The sequence below is a fragment of the Perca fluviatilis genome, chromosome 9, assembly GCF_010015445.1.
Source record: "Perca fluviatilis chromosome 9, GENO_Pfluv_1.0, whole genome shotgun sequence".
Classification (NCBI taxonomy): Eukaryota; Metazoa; Chordata; class Actinopteri; order Perciformes; family Percidae; genus Perca; species Perca fluviatilis.
This window is the reverse complement of record NC_053120.1, coordinates 9721196-9741205: the sequence shown is the minus strand read 5'-3', so window position 1 is coordinate 9741205 and position 20010 is coordinate 9721196. Positions and strand designations below refer to the sequence as shown.

At 40.3% G+C, this 20010-nt stretch overlaps 1 protein-coding gene across 3 annotated transcripts in view; it reads left to right on the top strand.

Annotated features, from left to right (window-relative positions):
* Positions 1 to 20010, top strand: part of bcar3 (BCAR3 adaptor protein, NSP family member) — a 75617-nt gene that overhangs the window by 17491 nt on the left and 38116 nt on the right. Inside the window, exons 2-4 of one of the 3 annotated variants that reach the window (XM_039811951.1) lie at positions 5963 to 6056; positions 17428 to 17623; positions 18315 to 18569. In XM_039811951.1, coding sequence (XP_039667885.1) covers positions 17436 to 17623; positions 18315 to 18569 — 443 coding nt within the window. In that variant the 5' untranslated portion in view covers positions 5963 to 6056; positions 17428 to 17435. Of the gene's footprint in view, positions 1 to 5962; positions 6057 to 8666; positions 8842 to 17427; positions 17624 to 18314; positions 18570 to 20010 lie in introns of those variants that run through there. The other 2 variants (XM_039811950.1, XM_039811949.1) reach the window with 2 other exon arrangements.

Here is a 20010-nt window from a genome sequence, read left to right as displayed (position 1 = left end):
ACACGCACGCACACACGCACGCACGCACGCACGCAGCATCCTCCGAAAATGCCAACTCAACATTTGACCCAGATAAGAGCATTCCAGTGAGCGCACCTTCAGGATAAAACACATGCACACTCACACACTGCGTCCAGGCACATATTAATTTCATCATATTACTGTTTTTTGGCTACAGTATATGATTACGTGGCAAGAATAAGAATCTGTGTGTGTGCATGTGCCAGGTACTTTCCTTGTTGGCAGGACTTAAAATGCAGCAGAGAAGAAGAGATGCTCCGTTTAGAACAATTAGAGGGTGAAGTACTGTAGGAGGCATCAGTAAAACACACAGGCACACACTAATTTTTCACATATTTCAGGCCTTTTCAGTTTGAGGTTACAGTTTGTTTAGTTACAGTTGTTGCTGTAGTGCTGACTCTGTTCTGTGGATACTCCTGTTTAAAAGATTAACTGAAACCATAGCTGTATTCTTGTTTTTAATTTCATGTTGAAAATAGTGGAAAAGAAAATGACAAAATGTTGAAAACAGCATGTCAGTGATGCTTTGAAATGGAATGACAGTAGCCTCAGTATGTGTTTAGACATATCTGACCCCCTTCATGACCATTACCTTTAATTCAATTTAATTTAAATTAATTCCTGTCAAATTCAACATGAGCTATCTCAGGAAACTTTACAGATAGAGTAGGTCTAGACCACACTCTATAATTTACAAAGACCCAACAATTCCCCCTAAGAGCAAGCATTTGGTGCGACGGTGGCGAAGAAAAACGTCCTTTAAAGGTCCCATGGCATGAAAATTTCACTTTATGAGGTTTTTTAACATTAATATGAGTTCCCCCAGCCTGCCTATGGTCCCCCAGTGGCTATAAATAGCGATAGGTGTAAACCGAGCCCTGGGTATCCTGCTCTGCCTTTGAGAAAATGAAAGCTCAGATGGGCCGATCTGGAATCTTCTCCTTATGAGGTCATAAGGAGCAAGGTTACCTCCCCTTTCTCTGCTTTGCCCGCCCAGAGAATTTGGCCCACCCATGAGAGAGAGAGAGACATCATGGCTTTCAAACGAGCAAAGTGTCAGTTGGTCAAGGCCACACCCCCACCCTCCACCTTGCCCCCCCACTCTCCTCCTCAATAGCTACAGACACAGAAATTACACATACTAAGGAAAGCTCACTGTGGGACTGGCTCTAGTGGCTGTAATTCTGCACCAAGGCTGAATTTCAGGAAAGAGACTTCAGATACAGTATTAGGGGACCACTAAGGTCTATATAAAAGAGACTTCAGATACAGTATTAGGGGACCACTAAGGTCTATATAAAAGAGACTTCAGATACAGTATTAGGGGACCACCTCGGACGGACCCAGGCTCTTGGTGGGCGGCCATCTGCCGCTGCCAGTTGGGACACAGGGACACATTGATATACAGAAATATGATTTATAATAATTATAGCAGTTGGTATGATGAAAAGTGGCATTTATAGTAACAATAAAGATAATAGAACTATAACTAGAAATAATAGTTGTAGCAGTGCAGGGCGTAGCATGGCGTCGAGCAGGACCACGGCAGCAGCTGCAACCACGACCTTAGTGACATAATTACCACATTTTAAGGATTGCATCTTGACCTTCTTTCAGCGCCTGCGATTTGTATTGATTCACAGAAATAGGGTATTTAGCATTTCATTTTTAAATGCAGAGCTCCTCCTGGATACTTAGGGTTAGGGTTCCTGAACTATATGAGCCGAGGAAGTGAGTAATGTGAATACCAGAACACACACAGACAACATACTGCTATGCTATGCCATGTTAAACATGGATTGACACAAGTTTAACGTGTGCGTCCGTGCATGTGTGTGTGTGTGTGTGTGTGTGTGTGTGTGTGTGTGTGTGTGTGTGTGTGTGCGTGTGTGTGTGTGCGTGTGTGTGTGTGTGTGTGAGAGAGAGAGAGAGAAAGAGAAAGAGAAAGCTAGACAGCAGGTGTTCATGCAGACACTGTTTGCTTGTTTGTTTTTTCGCTGTTGGACAGTGATGTTGCCATAGTCACAGAATACTTACAGCGGTCAGTTGGGAGTTAAGTTAGTTTGTGAACCAAAGATAGAGCATTCACACTGACAATTACACACATTCACACAGTAGCTTTCAACTGACTTGAACTGCCAGTGAGCTGGAGGTTCAGTATTTTATCACTACAGAGGTTGCTGACTGAGGGAAGAGAGCCATTCCCTCATTTCCCCCAACATACTTTAGGCCACTTCAAATTCAAGATTTAAACCTGCTAGTACAATTGTTTTCTGTTTAGTTCTTTTCTTTTCTGCTATTTGGTTTGTCAGCTGTTATAAAAGCTAAAGTACTCTCCGGCCACCAAGACTTATAACACCATTATGTTTAAGATGCCATAGTTCAAATCAGGCTCATGTCTTCAGTCTGTTTCAGATCTGTTTTGTTATTTTGCTGTCTGTAGTTTCCGTACAACCTCCGAGGTCAATACACACCACATTCTTCACAAGTTCTTTAGGCTGAACTGTATTTTTGTGATAAATAGATGTTCCAACAACCTAATTAGTTCTGAGATATGTATCTACACACACAATTCATTCATCAATAGCACAAAATGCAGTGTAATTTGGAAGCTGTATTTTTCTTAGAGGGTAGAGATTTAAGACATTGTGAACAAAGTATTCTGCTGCCACTGTATGTAAAGCGAGGGCCAGCATCAAATTACATAAAATATAAGCTCGCACTGTCAGCTTTTTCCCTTCACTGTGAAAACTGAAAAATGAGCTGCAGCAGGTCCATGCTAATGGGTCACATTTCATGTAACACTGACAATATCCATAAAAACAGATTTAAAGTTCCCCTCTAATTGAGTATGCAGAGTTTTTTTTTTTAAGTCCACAGCCTTTAAATATTAGATAATTTATGTTACATCCCACCAAGGAGTATAGGCTGAACCAGGATAATCTCTCATGTGAAGGTGATAAACTTATCAACATGACCTCAAGTTAATACTAAGTGTACTATAAACATGTTCCTCTGTCTGTCTGCATGTCAGTAACAACAACTATAATCTCGCGTATGGCAAAACAGGGAAGATCCAGTTCCCAGAATTAGGCTGGTCCAAGATAGGAGCATACAAAAAACAAAAATTAAGTTGGGACATTGTGGAGGCTATTTTCTCTTTTACAAAGTCTTGAGGAATGTAGCTAAAGATGTGGCTAATTGCAAGTGACTGCCTTTCACTGTATTTTTGTGCTATGTACCCAACCCTGGTTTTTAATTTTGTAACATTTATTTAAAGGTCCCATAACATGGTGCTCTTTGGATGCTTTTATATAGACCTTAGTGGTCCCCTAATACTGTATCTGAAGTCTCTTTCTCTATTGAGGAGGAGAGAGGGGGGGACAAGGTGGAGGGTTGGGGTGTGGCCTTGACCAACCGCCACTTTGCTCGTTTGAAAGCCATGATGTCTCTCTCTCATGGGTGGGCCAAATTCTCTGGGCGGGGAAAGCAGAGAAAGGGGATGTAATCTTGCTTCTTATGACCTCATAAGGAGAAGATTCCAGATCGGCCCATCTGAGCTTTCATTTTCTCAAAGGCAGAGCAGGATACCCAGGGCTCGGTTTACACCTATCACCATTTCTAGCCACTGGGAGACCATAGGCAGGCTGGGGGAACTCATATTAATGTTAAAAAACCTCATAAAGTGACATTTTCATGCCATGGGACCTTTAATGGTGATGGCATCACGCACAGGTGTTTTTTGCAATGAGAGGTGTCTTGGTGTTGTCGGGTAACACATCACAACAACTACACTCAGTTGCCAGTTCAATAGTCCTGCAATACATCCTACTTTCATGAAGGTAATAAAGTTTAGATGCAGGTTGTTGTGCTGATGAACTGTACGGCATTATACAGAGCAGTGTTTCTGTTATCAAGCCTAAACTCTTTCATTTAAATGTGGTTAGAGTAAGACTGCAACAGTTGTAGCTGTACCTAATAACCGAGTAACTGTAACTGAGTTTATATGCAGACAATCAGAAACATATAAAAACTGACAAAACATGTCTTGAGGCTTACCCAAAATCCCAAACTTCCCACTAAAGATCCTCCAAGCTTTCTTCTTTTTTTGACGGTTCAAAAATGTGGCAGTAATGTAGTAACATTCTGTTAGAGCCACTATAGGTTTTGTCAGATACAATTAAATATATGCTGTTGTAGGCATTTGAATATATTACCAACTCTGTCCTTTTTCTGGTTTTATAATATAAGAAGCAAGAAAATCTGATCTGCTGTCAGTTATTGTTGGTACAAACATCATAAATACAAAAATTTGATCATGTACGTGTAATGTTGTACATGGTCCCTCATAAAGATATTAAAGTGATTAAATTACTAGAAGAGAACCACCCCAGATTTTATAGTACTTCTTTACAATCGCTTTAGGCCGCTGCATGTTGCAACATTTACAGGTTTATATTACGTAGAAGCTTCCATAAATCATGAGTGATGCTCCTGTGAAATTCTGCAGCATTGTCAGGTTAATTTAAATAACCGTCCGGAATCCTGTCGATCAACTGTTGATGTTTCACAGACAATATGATGGCATGAGTCAGAAAAACTTGTAGATTTCCACATGAACAAACACATTTGGACCAATCATTTTTTTATCGTAAGGCCCAGAGGCTGCAACCGGAGGAATGAGGAGTGGCCGCAACACTCAACTGTTTACACTTCACACTTTTCTGATCAGAAACACACACACATGGAAACACAAGCATTTGTATATACAGATCTATAAGGGAAAAAGTGAGTGGAGGAGGGGAACAGAGGGGAGGGAAGAGGGAGACGAGGAGTGGATGGAATGAGGGGGAGAGAAGAGGGAGAAAGGAGGAGGAGGAGGAGGAGGAGGAGGAGAGGATGAAATCAGGAAGAGAATGTTCCTTGAACAGGTCATATCTTCCTACTGAGGAGTTGCAGGAATACCACAAATCACTACACCGAAAGGAACCAAAATGAAAGAAAAAACAAATGGTTGCTAATACCACTTGTAATAAATTGGTATTGCTTAAATCCAAAATGTACAGGTGGCATCTGCAGTGGGTGGGGAAGATATTCCTACTAGTTGAAAGGTGTGGGAAACACTGGTGCCCCGAGGTGGGTTGGTGGTCAATGTTTGGAAATGAGTGACTCAGCGAGGCGTTGTGCCAACACGATGTGCTGCCTGAGTGCCAATGGGCCGAAGCAGGGTTTGGCCTGAGGACTCATACTAACAGGAAGTGCAGGAAATGGCTGTAATGGTGTGGCATTCTCCAAAGTCATTTAACATTTGCAGTATAGTAAGTATTTTTGATCTGTAGACTTTTCTGAAGGTGAAGATTAAGCCTTGATGTTAATGGCTTCCCGAGCAGTACAATTAAGTCTGTACGCGGCATAAAACGTCTAAAAATACTGTAAGTGCCATTGGAGGAAATGCTACTGTGCATCGCATTAGGGCATTCTTCTCTGCCTTCTCATGTATTATCACTTGTGTATCTAATGGCTAATGCATGATTCTAACGAAGGAAGACCAGGACTGAGGACTGAACAAATGCTAAACATCCTATACATTTTCATACCAGCTGACACTGCACATGATTACGATAACCAGAGCAAATAGGTAGCGCCCTGTGAGAAAAATATGTCTTGTCCAAACTCATTCTATGGTGTAAAGCTACTTTAATCAGATCATTTAAAAATAAGGATGTGCCTCTGTGCTTGCTTGTATTAGTTCTTCGGCAAAATTGACTTCCTTTCTCTTATACTAAACAGCTATTTTGTATATATTTGTTTCTGTTTCTGTATTTCTTATTTATTTCTTATTTATGTTAAATATGTTTGTTTGTGTATGTATGCACATATCACCTAGGTAAATTAGGTAGGGTAACTGCTGTGGCAATAAACTCCTTTCTGCTTCTGATAGGAAATTTCATCACAAAGACACATATCAGTTGAAGATTACAGTTCTGCTCGGCTGAGCCAAACGACGCCCCCCTCCTACCCCCATTGAAGTTTAGGTGAGTCAGGAGATGATTACAGATTACCCCCCTGACTCACTGTACACCTTCCTGGAAATAACACCCTCACACACAAAGATGCGGAGAATTATCCCAAACCTGTGTGAAATAGTACTGAGATGAAAAGAGGAAAATAAGTGAAATTCAGCTTCAGCTGGATATTTTTACTTCCAAACAGTCCCTCCGTCTCTACTGGAGTCCAGGAGCAACTTCTAAGCTTGGCTTTAACAATCAGGCTGTGTTCCCTGCTCACAATGTCGGGTGTTGTGAACAGACCAAAAAACGTATTTATTCATTGATTATATCGCCATTAGCCTAATGCCTCAGGACCTTTTTTATATTGCATGGATTTAATTGACCACATGTTTTGTAGTTTGTTAGTAGTATGACCTTAGTCATTTTAGTAGTGATTTAGATTTAGTAGTGTCTCTGCTTTCTTTTAGTGATGAGTTTTGGTTTGTGGACCTCTTCTGTACTGTCTGTGGTGAAAAGCGGAAACAATTCATAAATGTGACTACCGTATGAAAGTAGAGCCTTAAACAGTGCTTCCCAAGCTTTGTTGTCTAGGATTGTTCAGTTTAAGAGTGATTTCCCTTCAGAGTCTTAAATATTTTAAGTTGTGGGAAGACAACTGTGCTGTATTGTATTTCACACAAAATAATGATAAAAGATTTACAAAATAAACATAATTTTGTTTTTATCAATGCTTACTCCATCTTGGATTCTTTCATAAATCTTATGGGTGTCTTGACCCCTATGATGGGAACCCCTGACATAAAACAATGACATTTGATAAAAATTATTAGTTTTTAACACCATGTGTTTACTTTTCATTGTTTTGTTGATCATTTGTGTGGCTTATGATTACATATTACTTGCCAAGGTTACTGATGTCATCTGTGACAGTAAGGCAGGAAGGAGTGGTCTGAAAAGTACACAGATTGTATCCAAACCTTATGTTTAACCATGTAACTGAACCAGTTATTTCATCATTTCATTTCAAACCTTTACTTAAGACTCAATGTATCAATTGAGGGAGACCCTCATTTTCAGTGAACAAAGACATCAAACAAACAATCAATAAGCACACCGGTTAAAATAGAAATACAATCTTACAAAACAACAAACAATATCCTACAGTGTCCAAGTGATGTCAAAGTATTCAGTTTTAAATCATGTTGCTGGAGATTCCATGAATCTGCTTCACTAATACTAAAAGCGGTCTTTCCAGCCATAGATATAAAACAATGTTGTTCTATATCTATGTCATTTGGAAATTAAACTAAAAAGTAGACATACCTTAAACAATATACAGTTATTTCAGGTATGTACTGAATGGGCATTCACAACTGCTGCGAGTTGAACCAGAAAGTCACAATGCAAAATCTAATAGATGTTTAACATTTAATAGATATTTTTTTGTGGTTTTTTTTTGTGGTTTGTTTTTGTTAATGTGTTACCTGTCTCGACTGAATTCTGTTCTGATGTTGCTGCGGTGCCAAGTTTCAGACAGTGAAGTGGGTGATTTTATCTATCCATCTAAAACTGAAGAATAATAAATAAGGTTTTAAAACCCCCAAATCTTTCTTTACCACCATGTGGACAGTTTTGGCCCTCATGCACTTCAACTGCTTTCTCAATCTTAACAAATGTAATTTGAATAGCTCCAGATGAAAACACCTACGTGTGTGTGTGTGTGTGTGTGTGTGTGTGTGTGTGTGTGTGTGTGTGTGTGTGTGTGTGTGTGTGTGTGTGTGTGTGTGTGTGTGTGTGTGTGTGTGTGTGTGTGTGTGTGTGTGTGTGTGTCCAATGCGGGCCATCTGATCATCTCGGCTTCCATAGTGGCAGGATGGCCTTCTTATATTGTCTGAAAGGAAACACACACATGCACGTGTCTGGGTGTTATCAACTCTAGACAATACAGAGGAACAGGAGGACAAAGGCAGGAGAGAGTGTTGTCCTGAGGGCCAATCACTACTCACACACAAACACACACACGTATACTCAACATGACCTCATACCTGATGTAATGACAAAAATAGAGCTAAAGATGAAATGTAGTGCTTTTTGCCAGCATTCTCCATATCTGAAATCTGTGTTATAAGACCACTCCAAGTCAATTTTAAACTGTGACGCTGAGCTGATTTATGTGTAAGCCAACATTGAGTCAAGTAGTTAAACTTCACGAGTCTTGAGTTCACCTCAAGTTGCTCAAACATGTCACAACCATGCAAAGATCACGTTTTTCCTTTTTATCCCCTCTCTGCAAATAGCAACATTAGGTCACATCTAAATCTTTTCTAAGCAACCGGTGGTGTTGGTGTAAGAGGTCCCAAACAAAAAGTCTTGGAGCATGAAATATGAGGCTGTGCAGGGAACACAGAGTAGGAGGAGGAGGAGGAGGAGGAGGAAGTGGAGGAGAGGTGGGCAGTTTTGTTCAGGAGTTGAAGGGGGTAGTGGGGGGTGCAAGAGACAACTCAGCTAAAAAAGAAAGAAAGAAAACTCCTCCCAAACACAGTAGAGCAAGAGGAGGGGCTGGATGCTCGCAAATCACTTCCCAGAGAGAGAAAGAGGAGGAGGGCAGGGCTTCTGATTGTGTGTAGCGCTACTTGTTGTTGCCTGTCTGAAGGAGCTTGAGTGTATAGTCTTCCAGCCGGTCAGCTAGTCAGCAACTCACTCATTCTAACCAAACTATGAACGGGAATACTTTTCGATAGAAGTATATAAAACTAAAAGATAAGTAGGAGCAAAGATCGTGGGAAAGAAGAAGAGGTCACACCGACAGGTAGGAATAAAAAAAAAAATCGGTGTTTATGTGAGTGTGCATCCATATACAGTAGGTGTGTGTAGGAATGTGTGTGTGGGTAGTTGGTCATGGTCATCTTCTCCTCTGGATGCATTTTCATTTGTCTCAGTTTTTCTGACTTTTCGTAATCTAAACAAGTTAAAAATAGAAAATGCTATTGTTTCTCTTTCTGTGGCTGCTGTATATTCTCCGCACTCCCGTGCCTTCTCTTCGTCTCTTAGCTGTCACTCTCTCCATCCCTTTTAGTTAAATTGTTTACAGCTTGCAAGTGAGTTAGATTTGCTTAGGGACCTTTTGAGCAATAAGTTGCCTTCCCAAGGCTCTGGGTGTAACTGTGGTTGCTGGAATTGGTGGTGCTAACTGTGGAAACACCCCAGAAGGAAATAATTACATGAAATATGACAGATAACATCAAGATCTTTCATCAAGGTTTTTCTTTTCTTGTTTACTTGTTTTAAAGTAAGTTTGAGATTGCTTGTTTAAGTTAAGGTCACAGCTTCAATATTTTAAAGAAGTTCATTTTTCTCAGTCAAACAACATTGATATGATAAATTATAGGCGTCCATACCACTGCAAAGTCATGAGTATTTATTGTAGTGTATGATTTCAAAATTGGGAACCTAAAACAAAACCGTGTGAGGCTCAAATCAAACATCTGTCCTGCTCAGAAACCCTATGACAGGTTGAACGGCTGCGGCTCAGATTTCAACTCTGACCTTTCAGTTATGGGAACACATCTTTAAACAGCAAGCCATCCATGAGATGATGACAGAGGCAGACATACATATGTGTGCATCTGTGTGTGTGTGTGTGTAGTGTTGATGTTTTGTGCAGATAAACGCACACATGCGTTTCAGACATTAGACAGTGTTAGGTCTGAACCCCGTAGTGGCGTTGAATCGAGCCAATGAGAATTCAACTTTAATTAGTCCTGCAGTGTGTCTGTGTGAGATTCATAGAGCTCAGCTTTGACTCTGTGATTGACGTGTACTTGCAGTGGCAGTATTTTGCGTTGTGTTACTTGCCCCTGTGGGATGAGGTGGTTGGTATTCCAGCCAGCCAACACACTATGTGACTTGTAGTCTTCACAAAGCCTGACTGACTGACGGATTGACTGCAGAGGTCGAAAAATAAAATCGTAAATATATATTTTTCAAGGACTTTACTTGATTATAGTTTTGAATACTGGTATTTAACTAAAGCAGTACCACCTTTTGCTTTAAAGTTTGCTACATTTCTGAAAAATAATATTGCACTTTTCACTCTACTACCTTTCCCTGATGCCCATGTAGGTACCAGTTCATTTGCAGACAAAGATTTTACATACACAAAACATATGAAAAATGCGTAGAATAGGATGCAGATTAAACCATACAGCAACATACTGAATGAAGTATGTTTATCCCAAAAAAGTTAAACTTTTCCTTTAGGAACCATGTTTTTTTTTTGTTTTTTTTTATCTGCATGTTAGGTGTTAAGACTGGTGCCTGGTGAGTAACACAAACACAAGTTAGTATCTATGTCATTACATGCCAATTTAGCATGTCATTTTATATTTTTAGCAATGAATTGTTTGTTCACGGACATTTTATTCATAGCTTTGGCTGTGGTAACACTTGACTTTTCAAAGCCACCTTCGTGATCCGATGCCAGGCCACCTAGGCATGTGGTTTAGCTCCGATCTTGGAGCATATAGACTTGACAATGCGTCCTGGCATGTTCAGATGACTAAAGCATTGAGAAGACAAGTGTGACCAATACTCATGCTCATGCTGTAGAATCTAATCTCGACATGGCTTAACTGACAGTTTTTATTCCTTGGTAAATGGTAGTTAAGGAAATGCTAGTGCTCCCTCTTTCTCTTTGTGATTCAGGGCAATGTAGCCGATGGCTGAACAGCTGTAGGGAAGAGATGATGATGCAGGGGGAGAAAAAGAGGAGGGGAAAAAAGACCAAAGTCTAAAAACATGGTTTTTAAACATTGCTGTTTTTACTTAATTAAGGAACTAGATACTTATTCCACCACTGACTGACTCAGCTCACTGCTTCTCTGTGTGCATGACTGACTGACTGACTGAATGACTGACTGACTGACTCAGTGTGATCAGTGGCTGTACGTTTCTCACACTGTCCATCTTTACATTTTACTGTAGACATACTATATGAAAAGAGCACACAGACTGAGGGTAGGTGGTGTGTGTGAGAGATTCAGAACTTTTATGTGGCAGCTACTGCTGTGGGATTTAATAAAAGCCTCATTAATATGTTGCACACATACTTCACACACACACACACATGCACACACACGCACACACACACACCGGTGGGCCCACACACTGAAGAGCGCAGCAGGACACCCCTCTCTCTCTCTCGCTCGCTCTCTCGCTCTCTCTCTCTCTCTAACAAAGGCTGGCTCTAAACAGCGGACATGTGACAGTTGTTCCCATTGTTCACTTCTGGCCAGGGGTGGTTTTGCTAATGCATTAGTGTGTGTGTGTGTGTGTGTGTGTGTGTGTGTGTGTGTGTGTGGGTGCGCGCGCACGTGCGTGTGCGAGTGCGTGCATTCGCGTGTGTGCATGCAGGAAGACACTTAAGCCGACAAGAGGAAACCCCTAATTCCCAAAACATGTGGATATTCATGTTGTCCTCCCCATTGTGTGTATATTTAATAACAGACCAGTAGTGCAACATGTGACAGATTCTGTTTTAACTCCATTTCATTTCTAAACCTCTACTTCAGTGGATTAACAACAAAGCTTTTTGTCTCAAAGAGACACATAAAGGAAGATGGCTTACTATCAAAACAATATATTAAACTAAACTTATTAAGAAAGTTATGTCCTTTAACCATGTGAGACAGAACTATTAGTGAGGGTGATAGTGAAAATGAGGAAGGGAAGTTTTATGCCAGTGATCCTTATTAATGAGCTGCTTGCTGTCTAAATGTTTATACTGCCATTTCCTCTTCCTGTTAATCTGCGCTTGTTTCCCACCCAAGGCCTTGTGTGTTTGTGTGAGTGTTTGCTGTCCCAACCCAAGGCCTTCACTAGTGTTGGTGACAAAGCAAACTTTAACTTCAGAGTATTTTGTCTTTCATACCAAGGTCAAGGAAAATACTTTTGATTGGTTGCCAGGAGTTAGAGGAGTGTTTTCCGAGGGGGTAAGCGAGTGTCTGGAAAGCGTACCAAGGCTCCATTACCTTGTACCTCGCGTTATGGCTCTGTTGCAGACGTTTTTGTAAAAATAGGCTAATGATTGTGTCATAACCACGCGACTTACTGTTGCACGGTAGACAAATTACCGTATAGTACAGGAGAAGCTCGCAAGCAGTTTCGACTTACACTAGGTGTTTAAGTTTAATTACTAATGTTAACTAGCATGTTAGTTAGCAATAATTAGCCTGTGCCTATGTTATCTCTTTACATATACCTACGCTCTCCGTCTGCAAGATTGGGAATGATTGAGATTTCTCTCTGCACAGCCACCAGAAGACTTACAACTTTCAGACAGGTTGCTCACGTCACATCTACGTCGTCAAGCTCAGCTGGAGGCTGCGCAGTAACGCTCAGCCATCACCGGAAAAGTGTTTCTAATCGACTTGGAAGTCTACGGCGTCGCTTTGTCCATTATTTTACCGTCTATGGTATTTTCCCACTGTAAATTCCTATTTGACAGTTTTCCTTTAATGATATCCTCTATGAAGCCCAATAAATATATCTTCTAATATTGGCTCATTACAGATCTATCTGTATTGTCATGTCAGCCACGTCAGTCAATAAACGACGAGAAATTTTAAATCCTCCATTGGTCGGGCTGTAGTTCAAAAACAGAATGTGTTGACAGAAAAAGGGCCACAACAATGGCATCAAAGCAGCTAACAAACGTTTTTGTAGATCAATTTACAAAAATAGCATAATCGTCAAGTTTTTTTTATCAACATAACAAACATTAAGTCAATCGTTCCTAGCAGCCGCTATATCGGGGCAACATCAGTCACTACTCAACTCAAAACTCTTTGTCATTGCAATTTGGAACAATGCTGAATTCATATGCACATTGACACCGAATCTGAGAGAAAAATACTTAAACCGTAGAATGTTTTGTTAGATGTGATCTTACACTTCAGCTCCCGTTTGCAGTGTAGGCAATTTTTAAGCTCTTGTTTTTTTTTCTGTATCTTTTGACTTTTTAAGAGAGTTTCTTGCCCATCCAAATCTTGAAAGTGCTCCAACTATTAACAATTAACTGTGACTTTTGCTTCCGTAACCCTGGACGCCATAATAACGCCTTCCACAACTCTATCAACTCTATCACACAAACATACTGTAGTTCCAGTCAACGGTTCAACTGCCATTCTAAGTCATTACACAAGGTAGGTTACATTAATGTAACCAAAGAAACAATACTCATGCTTCACGCCAGGTTACCAGTTAACGCGCTGTAGAAACTAATCTGAACTGGGCTAAACTGACTACAAACTTCTTCTTTTTTGGTAAATTGTAGTGTAGGAAATGCCAGTGCTCCCTCTTTCTCTTTTTGTGTGTGTGTGTGTGTGTGTGCGTGCGTGCGTGCGTGAGATGCAGGGAAATGTAGCCCATGGCTGAACAGCTGTAGGGAGAAGAGGATGAAGCAGGGAGAGAGAAAAAGAGAGCAAAGTCTTTTATTAAGAGAGGTGGAAGGACAAAGGACAGAAAGAAGGAAATGAAGAGCTGACATCATGATGGACAGACAGAAGGAGGGAGGGGATATCTGTCGGGGGGGCACACGATTGAAAAACAAGAGGGAAAGATGGATGATTAGGGATGGAGTCAAAAGGAGAGAGTGATTTAACTAAGGCAGAAAAGTAAAATAGGAAGGAGCTGATGGGTAAGATGGAGAGAGGGAGATAGATAGATAGATAGATAGATAGATAGATAGATAGATAGATAGATAGATAGATAGATAGGAGGATGAGTGAGATTTTCACACCTTCACTCCATGTGGAAATTACTTCCTATAGCTCTCAGCATGAATAATTTATTTATAAGATTAATTGACTGAGTATTCATGTGCGTAAGTGCTGTGTGTCTGTGTTTTCACTCAGTCCTTTCTCCTCTGCAGGGGAGGGTGTGTGTCTGGCAGATGGCCAGGGCCACACAAATACACATTAACACACACACACACACACACACACAGAGCTGACCATCCCTGAGAGTCTTATAATAGGTCCTCCTCCTGTAATCGTTCTGCCCCTCAGAGGAATCCACACTCTGACCCAGCATGCCTTAGCAGGACTTTTACATTGTGTGTGTGTGTGTGTGTGTGTGTGTGTGTGTATAAACTTTACTTGTCACGCTGAAAAGTATTGAGCTGGCCAGCTGTTCCTTTCCCTAAACCTGTATTTGCATTTTTATTGACATTCATCATCACAAGCTGGCGACTCAGACCCCCTGCTAAAGTTGGGCTTTGTTTTCTCTTTATATTCCAGGTTTCCTGCATTCGCTAAGCTCCAAAGCTTATGAATCTCTTAGTACCTCCACCAAGGAGGTTACGTTTCCAGTTTAGTTTGTCCGTTTGTTAGTTTGTTAGTTTGTTAGTTTGTTAGTTTGTTTGTTTGTTTGTTTGTTTGTTTGTTTGTCTGTCAGCAAGATTACGGAAAAACTACTTACCCGATTCTTACATGGTGAAGGAGTGTAGCATGGGCCAAGGAACAATCCATTACATTTTGGAGCAGATCTGAATCACGGGGCATATTCACAAATTATTTTTCACTTTTGTTAACATTGCGGGAAAAGGCATTTGTGTTGCATTCATGCGGTGCCGGAATAATTGAAAAAAATGAGTTCCCAACTGGCAAAAAAGATTCCCACTGCATTAACATTGTGAAATAGGGCATGCTTATTTATTTCTCTATTTTATTAACAAAGCAGAGCAGTGTTCAACACATCGAGATAGCAGGTCTCTGAAGTTATATCTGAAATGACAAACATTACCGGCTGATGTAGCACATTAACAGTCTGTAAAGTACAAAGTAAAACGTAAAGCTTTTGATTGTTTAAACAACAAGAAACACCACTTTCAATTCACAAATGGACAGTGTGTTTTGGCAGTTCAACAACACCACCGGCACCTTTTTGCACAGAATTACAGATAAGTCACTTCAGTTTGGTCATTTCTTTAGTTAAATCAGTTGTTTCACTCTCCACATTCTGCTATTAAGAACTGTTAATCATCATGTGGCCGGTTAGCTTAGTTGGTAGAGTGGGCGCACATATGTAGAGGATTATTCCCCAATGCAGAAGGTCAAGGGTTCGAGTCCTACCTATGACGGTTTCCTGCATGTCTTCCCTCCTCTCTCTCACCTTTCATATCTCAGCTTTCCTCTCCATTAAAGGTGGAAATGCCCAAAAATAATCTTTACCAAAAAAAGAACTGTTAATGATGTTGGACAGCATTAATGAAATTTAACTTCATCAATTAAGGAAATGATTCATTCACATTCCATGACATTTAAAGAACATGAGACAAATTCACAACGTTGACAGTAGATCCGCTGCCTTGGTTTAAAACAGGGCTGTCTGCGTCTGACTGCTACAGTACAGTGCCAAGCCCCACAGTTTCCTCTGCAGCCCACTAGAGAAACAATAACAAACACCAGCATAGTCGTTCAGGTCAGATCCTTAGGTTTGATAATGAGATTAGAAATAGGGAGGGTTTGTGGAATCTCGTACCATTCAGTCTACTAACGTGTCTGTCAGTTGATGGTATTTTAGTTTGTACAGTGTGACTAACTGAAGCATGGTGAGTGATTCAGAGTCCAGTCATCATCACACGGCAGGGGAATTTATCAAGACCCTGTCCAGTGTTTTCCAGCACTACCAACATATCTGTCCTCTTCATCTCTTCGTACCGTAATTATATCTGCTTGTCTGTCCGTATGACAAGATCTACCCCATGAGCAAAAAAAAAAAAGTGTAGATTTTCTTGACCCTGTTTGAAAGGTCTGGATTATAAGCTTGTTTTAAGTGCTTTGCTGGAATATAAAGAATTTGAAGCATTCTCGAATGGTATGACATTCAGAGTTTGTTGATAAAAATACCGCCTGAAACTGAAGCAGAAGGTCAGATCTCTGTTATCTTCTCACGTCCACCAATAGGTGAGCTGAAGTCAGCCTTGTGTCTGGTGAACTTAATATATTTGCTTTAAGCACAGCACCATGTAAAAACGGCCAGGGGGGAAATCTCTGAAAACGACAACTACTATAAGGATCAGGTGGTTCAGTCAGTTTCAGGTACCTTTTACTGCAATATGTTGAAGCTTGTTGTATCTAACTGACTGATTGTCATATACCTTTCACAGTCAATATGGCTTTACATTTGTTTATTCCAGTCTTTATTTAGTCATTGTTATGGCATGGAAGGTACTTGTACAGTGTAATACTGATTTCCTAAGTAGTTGTAGTTAAAGGATATATAATTGTTGCTTATTACACATTTTGCTTAATATGTATTTGTATGATTTATTGAGTTTTGTTGGAACTATCTGTGGGCTAGCTTTCAAAACCTCACTGCAATATTTAAGCAAATCAAATATTGAAATTTTGAATAGTGCAGCACCGGAGCTATTCCTTTAACAAAGCAAGATTGTTTCTACTTGCATATTTTTACAAATATGTTATGTATTGTGATATGATACTAAATTGTCAGATCAGTAGAAATAGAAATAGATTTGGCATAAGGTTTTTTTTTAAATGTTTCAATCCCACATAATTGCATCTGAATGCAATTTGACATCACTTACAGTCTTGGCAGTATTGTCCTTCTCCTATAAACCAAATTAGCAATGTCCCCAATGCCCTCCTTAGGGTTTCAAGTGAAAAAGAAAATCTAGGTCAAAGAGTGAGAGGCAATGTCTCCTTGTATGTTCCAAACTGTTGTATTTGGTTTGGGGGTTCAATTTAACCTTCAATTAAACAGATCTAAATTTAATTACAGAATGTGTTTGTGGTTTTGAAGGATTTTAAACAACACGTACACTAGATTGGCAGATTTTCTTTTGGAATTTATGTTTTCATGCATGCATGCATGCATTCAAACATACAGGCACAGTTAAAACCACACTACTGGTAGCCTAATGTTATGTATTTACAAGCTTTATCACCCTCCAGGCAATGTGTTAGTATGCATGAGCCGAGCCATGTCAGTGTATTGCTGGCGGAGGGGGGAGGCACCTGTTGTACTGGATCATATATCATTATATTTAATCTCAATGAGTATTGTACGTCAGTGTATGTGTGTTTGAGATCATATGTCTTTACAGCAATATATTACAGAGTATTACACCTCATAACTACATTCCCCTGGTTATTGTACAGTAAGCATGTTAGGTTTATATCACACAACAAGAGGTTAATCCCCTTACTTTTCTTTATATATTTATCTCCTTAATGAAGTTTAAAAATATGTATTTGTACAGTAATCTGTCTGTGGAAAGACTGAGATCAGCTCTTCCAATCAAAGCTTTAAAGTACTGGTAAAAGAAGTCTTCTCTGTCTGACTTTGCATTTCTACGTGTGTTTCTTCCCAGAGTTGAGGATGATGGCTGAGGGGCGTTTTGCCAGTCTGCCCAGGTCCCTCCATGCACACCACGCCCTGGGAGGAGGCACGGCTCACCCCGGAGTCCCCTCCACCTCCCTCGGTGTCCACAGCAGCAGCACCTGCTCCTCCAGGGGGCTCCAGGCCTCCCTCGCCTCCTCCATGGACCTCCTCAGCTCCAGACCTGGGTGAGTTGGCTGACCAACTGAAGCTCACAGCACAATAGAAACTGGTCTTCAAAGAAACCTGACAGAATTCAGGGTCTTTCTGACTGAAATAACAAGTTAAACAAGCCAATAGTCTTTTCTCTAAGGACGTTTAGGTTTTAAGAAATTGAAGATGGTGGTTTAACACATTTTGTTGAATAAGCAGATGATCACAAAACTATTTGGTTCCCAAGAAAATAATAATAATGATCTACTTATTTTCTATTCTTTGGCACTGCTTCTACAAAGGGTTGGGTCAGTTGTTACAACATGTTGTTCAGACCCAGAAACCATAATTTAAACAACTAGGGAAACCCAAGACTTTCCAAAAATAGGAGAAATATCTAAAAGATGATACACAGGACATAAAATATTTCCTTGACGTTGAGCAGACGTAAGCATAGCTAAATATTTTAGTGTGTGTACACTAAGCAGCATCAAAAAGCTTCAATACAGTGTTTGACAGCATCACATTTATACTTTGTATGTATAAGTTTGGAAATAAACGTTTTTCTACCTTTAAAGGTACTAAAGAGAAGTTTTAAGAGGATTTTTTTTCGGACATTCTGATATTTGTGAAGTATAGAGTCTTCACAAATGTTCAGGGTGTATTATTTTACTTCAATACTTCAGTCTAATTTTTGTCTCCCCCTCTGTCATTTTCCTCTCCCAGTCTCTCTCCAGGGCAGGGAAGCAGCCTATCAGAGCTGCCCGCTACTGCTTACCACCCAATCTCCATTCACGGAACTCTGCCTCGACGCAAGAGAGGTGGGGCCAACCTCAACCACGGAAACTACACCTGGGACCCAAGAGCCGTTCACACACAGCAGATATTTGGCGGGAACATGTCACTGGGTCCCGCGCAAGCCCATCAACCCATGACCTCTCCACTGGTCCAAAATATAATTGACGACTTTCATGGTTACAGGTAAACACGTGTACAACAAATACATAAATATGCTTATGTGAGGTCATACCAGCTCTTTATTGATTAACAAATATGCATTTTGATATTTATGTGATTTTTGTATTCAACATGACCTTTTGTGTAGTGGCTTATACCTTTAATTGCAGACTGTAAAAGGAAAATAGGTGACACAATTAAAGGAACAATCCACCAAAAATTTATCTTTTCAACTTCAAATACTCAGCCTCAATAGGTTTGAAAGGAGGCTCTGAACAGATTTTGTGTCCTGCTTCTTCACGGACACAAGTTTGGGTGAGATTGGGTTTACAGCAGTTAGTATGGATTCCAGGAGTGACCCAGAGACACAGCACATATGGAAAATGGAAGAAAAAAAAAGACATTAGAAGCATATTACAAAATTGCAATGCTTTTTTGATTCCAGCCAGGAACTTTTGTTTAATGTCATCCCCTGTCTTTCTCCATGTTTAATGTCCATCTTCACTATCTTTATCATTTTTTTAAAAATACATGATTACTTCTAAAACCTATCATGCAAGGGTGTTGGGTCACCATTGTAGCCTATCGCAACTGCTGTGAATCCATGCTGCTGTCATTTGTGGAGGAGCAAGCTACAAACTTTTCAGAACCACTACCCTATAGGCAGTGAGTAGTAATACTCAAAAGATATATATTTGTGGTAGTATTTCTTTAAAGGGATAACTTGTAATTCTGAGCAGTATTTTTGGCACTTTTGATCAACTGAGACTAGCCATGCTCTGTAGGAAAAAAAACATTTCTGTTCCTCTTCAGAGCGAGGCCTCAGAAAGAGAGTTTGGGGTTAGATGGAGAGAGGCGAGTCGGTGAAGAGCCCTGAGGGGGTGTAGCAGTTAGCTCAACTTCAGAGGGAAAATCACACACCAACACACACACCTCATCCCTCATCATGTCATCCCATCTTTCTATCTTTAGTGTAGAGTTACAACAGACTGTATCTGATGTAGCCAGCTTTGTGTGTGTCTGTGGCTGGGTGCGTGCGTGCGTGTAGCCCCCAGCAGTTGGGTTACCTTTGTAGGTCAGGGCGTGGCAGGACAGATCACAGATTTCTGTGAACTCTTTGTCTGCTCTCTCCATTTTTCTGCCTCTGTGCTGGATACATTTCATACACTGCTGACATACAGCAGGACAATTTGTCCAGGTCAAATTCAACCCGTGCAGGTGGCTAAATAATGAACAACATCATTCCCTCACTCATTCTCTCATTGTGTCATTATACCTATTACTTTTGAAATGTCAAAAAAGTAAGACGAGAGTCAAGTGTGTTTCTAGCTTTACTAAATGTAATCAAAACGCATCACCACAAAAGGAGACATTTTTCTAGAGCTGAGTGATTTTTGGCAGGTGGGTGAAGCTATCTGAAGATCAAACCTCAGCACTTGCTAATAGTGGAATTAACATATGAATG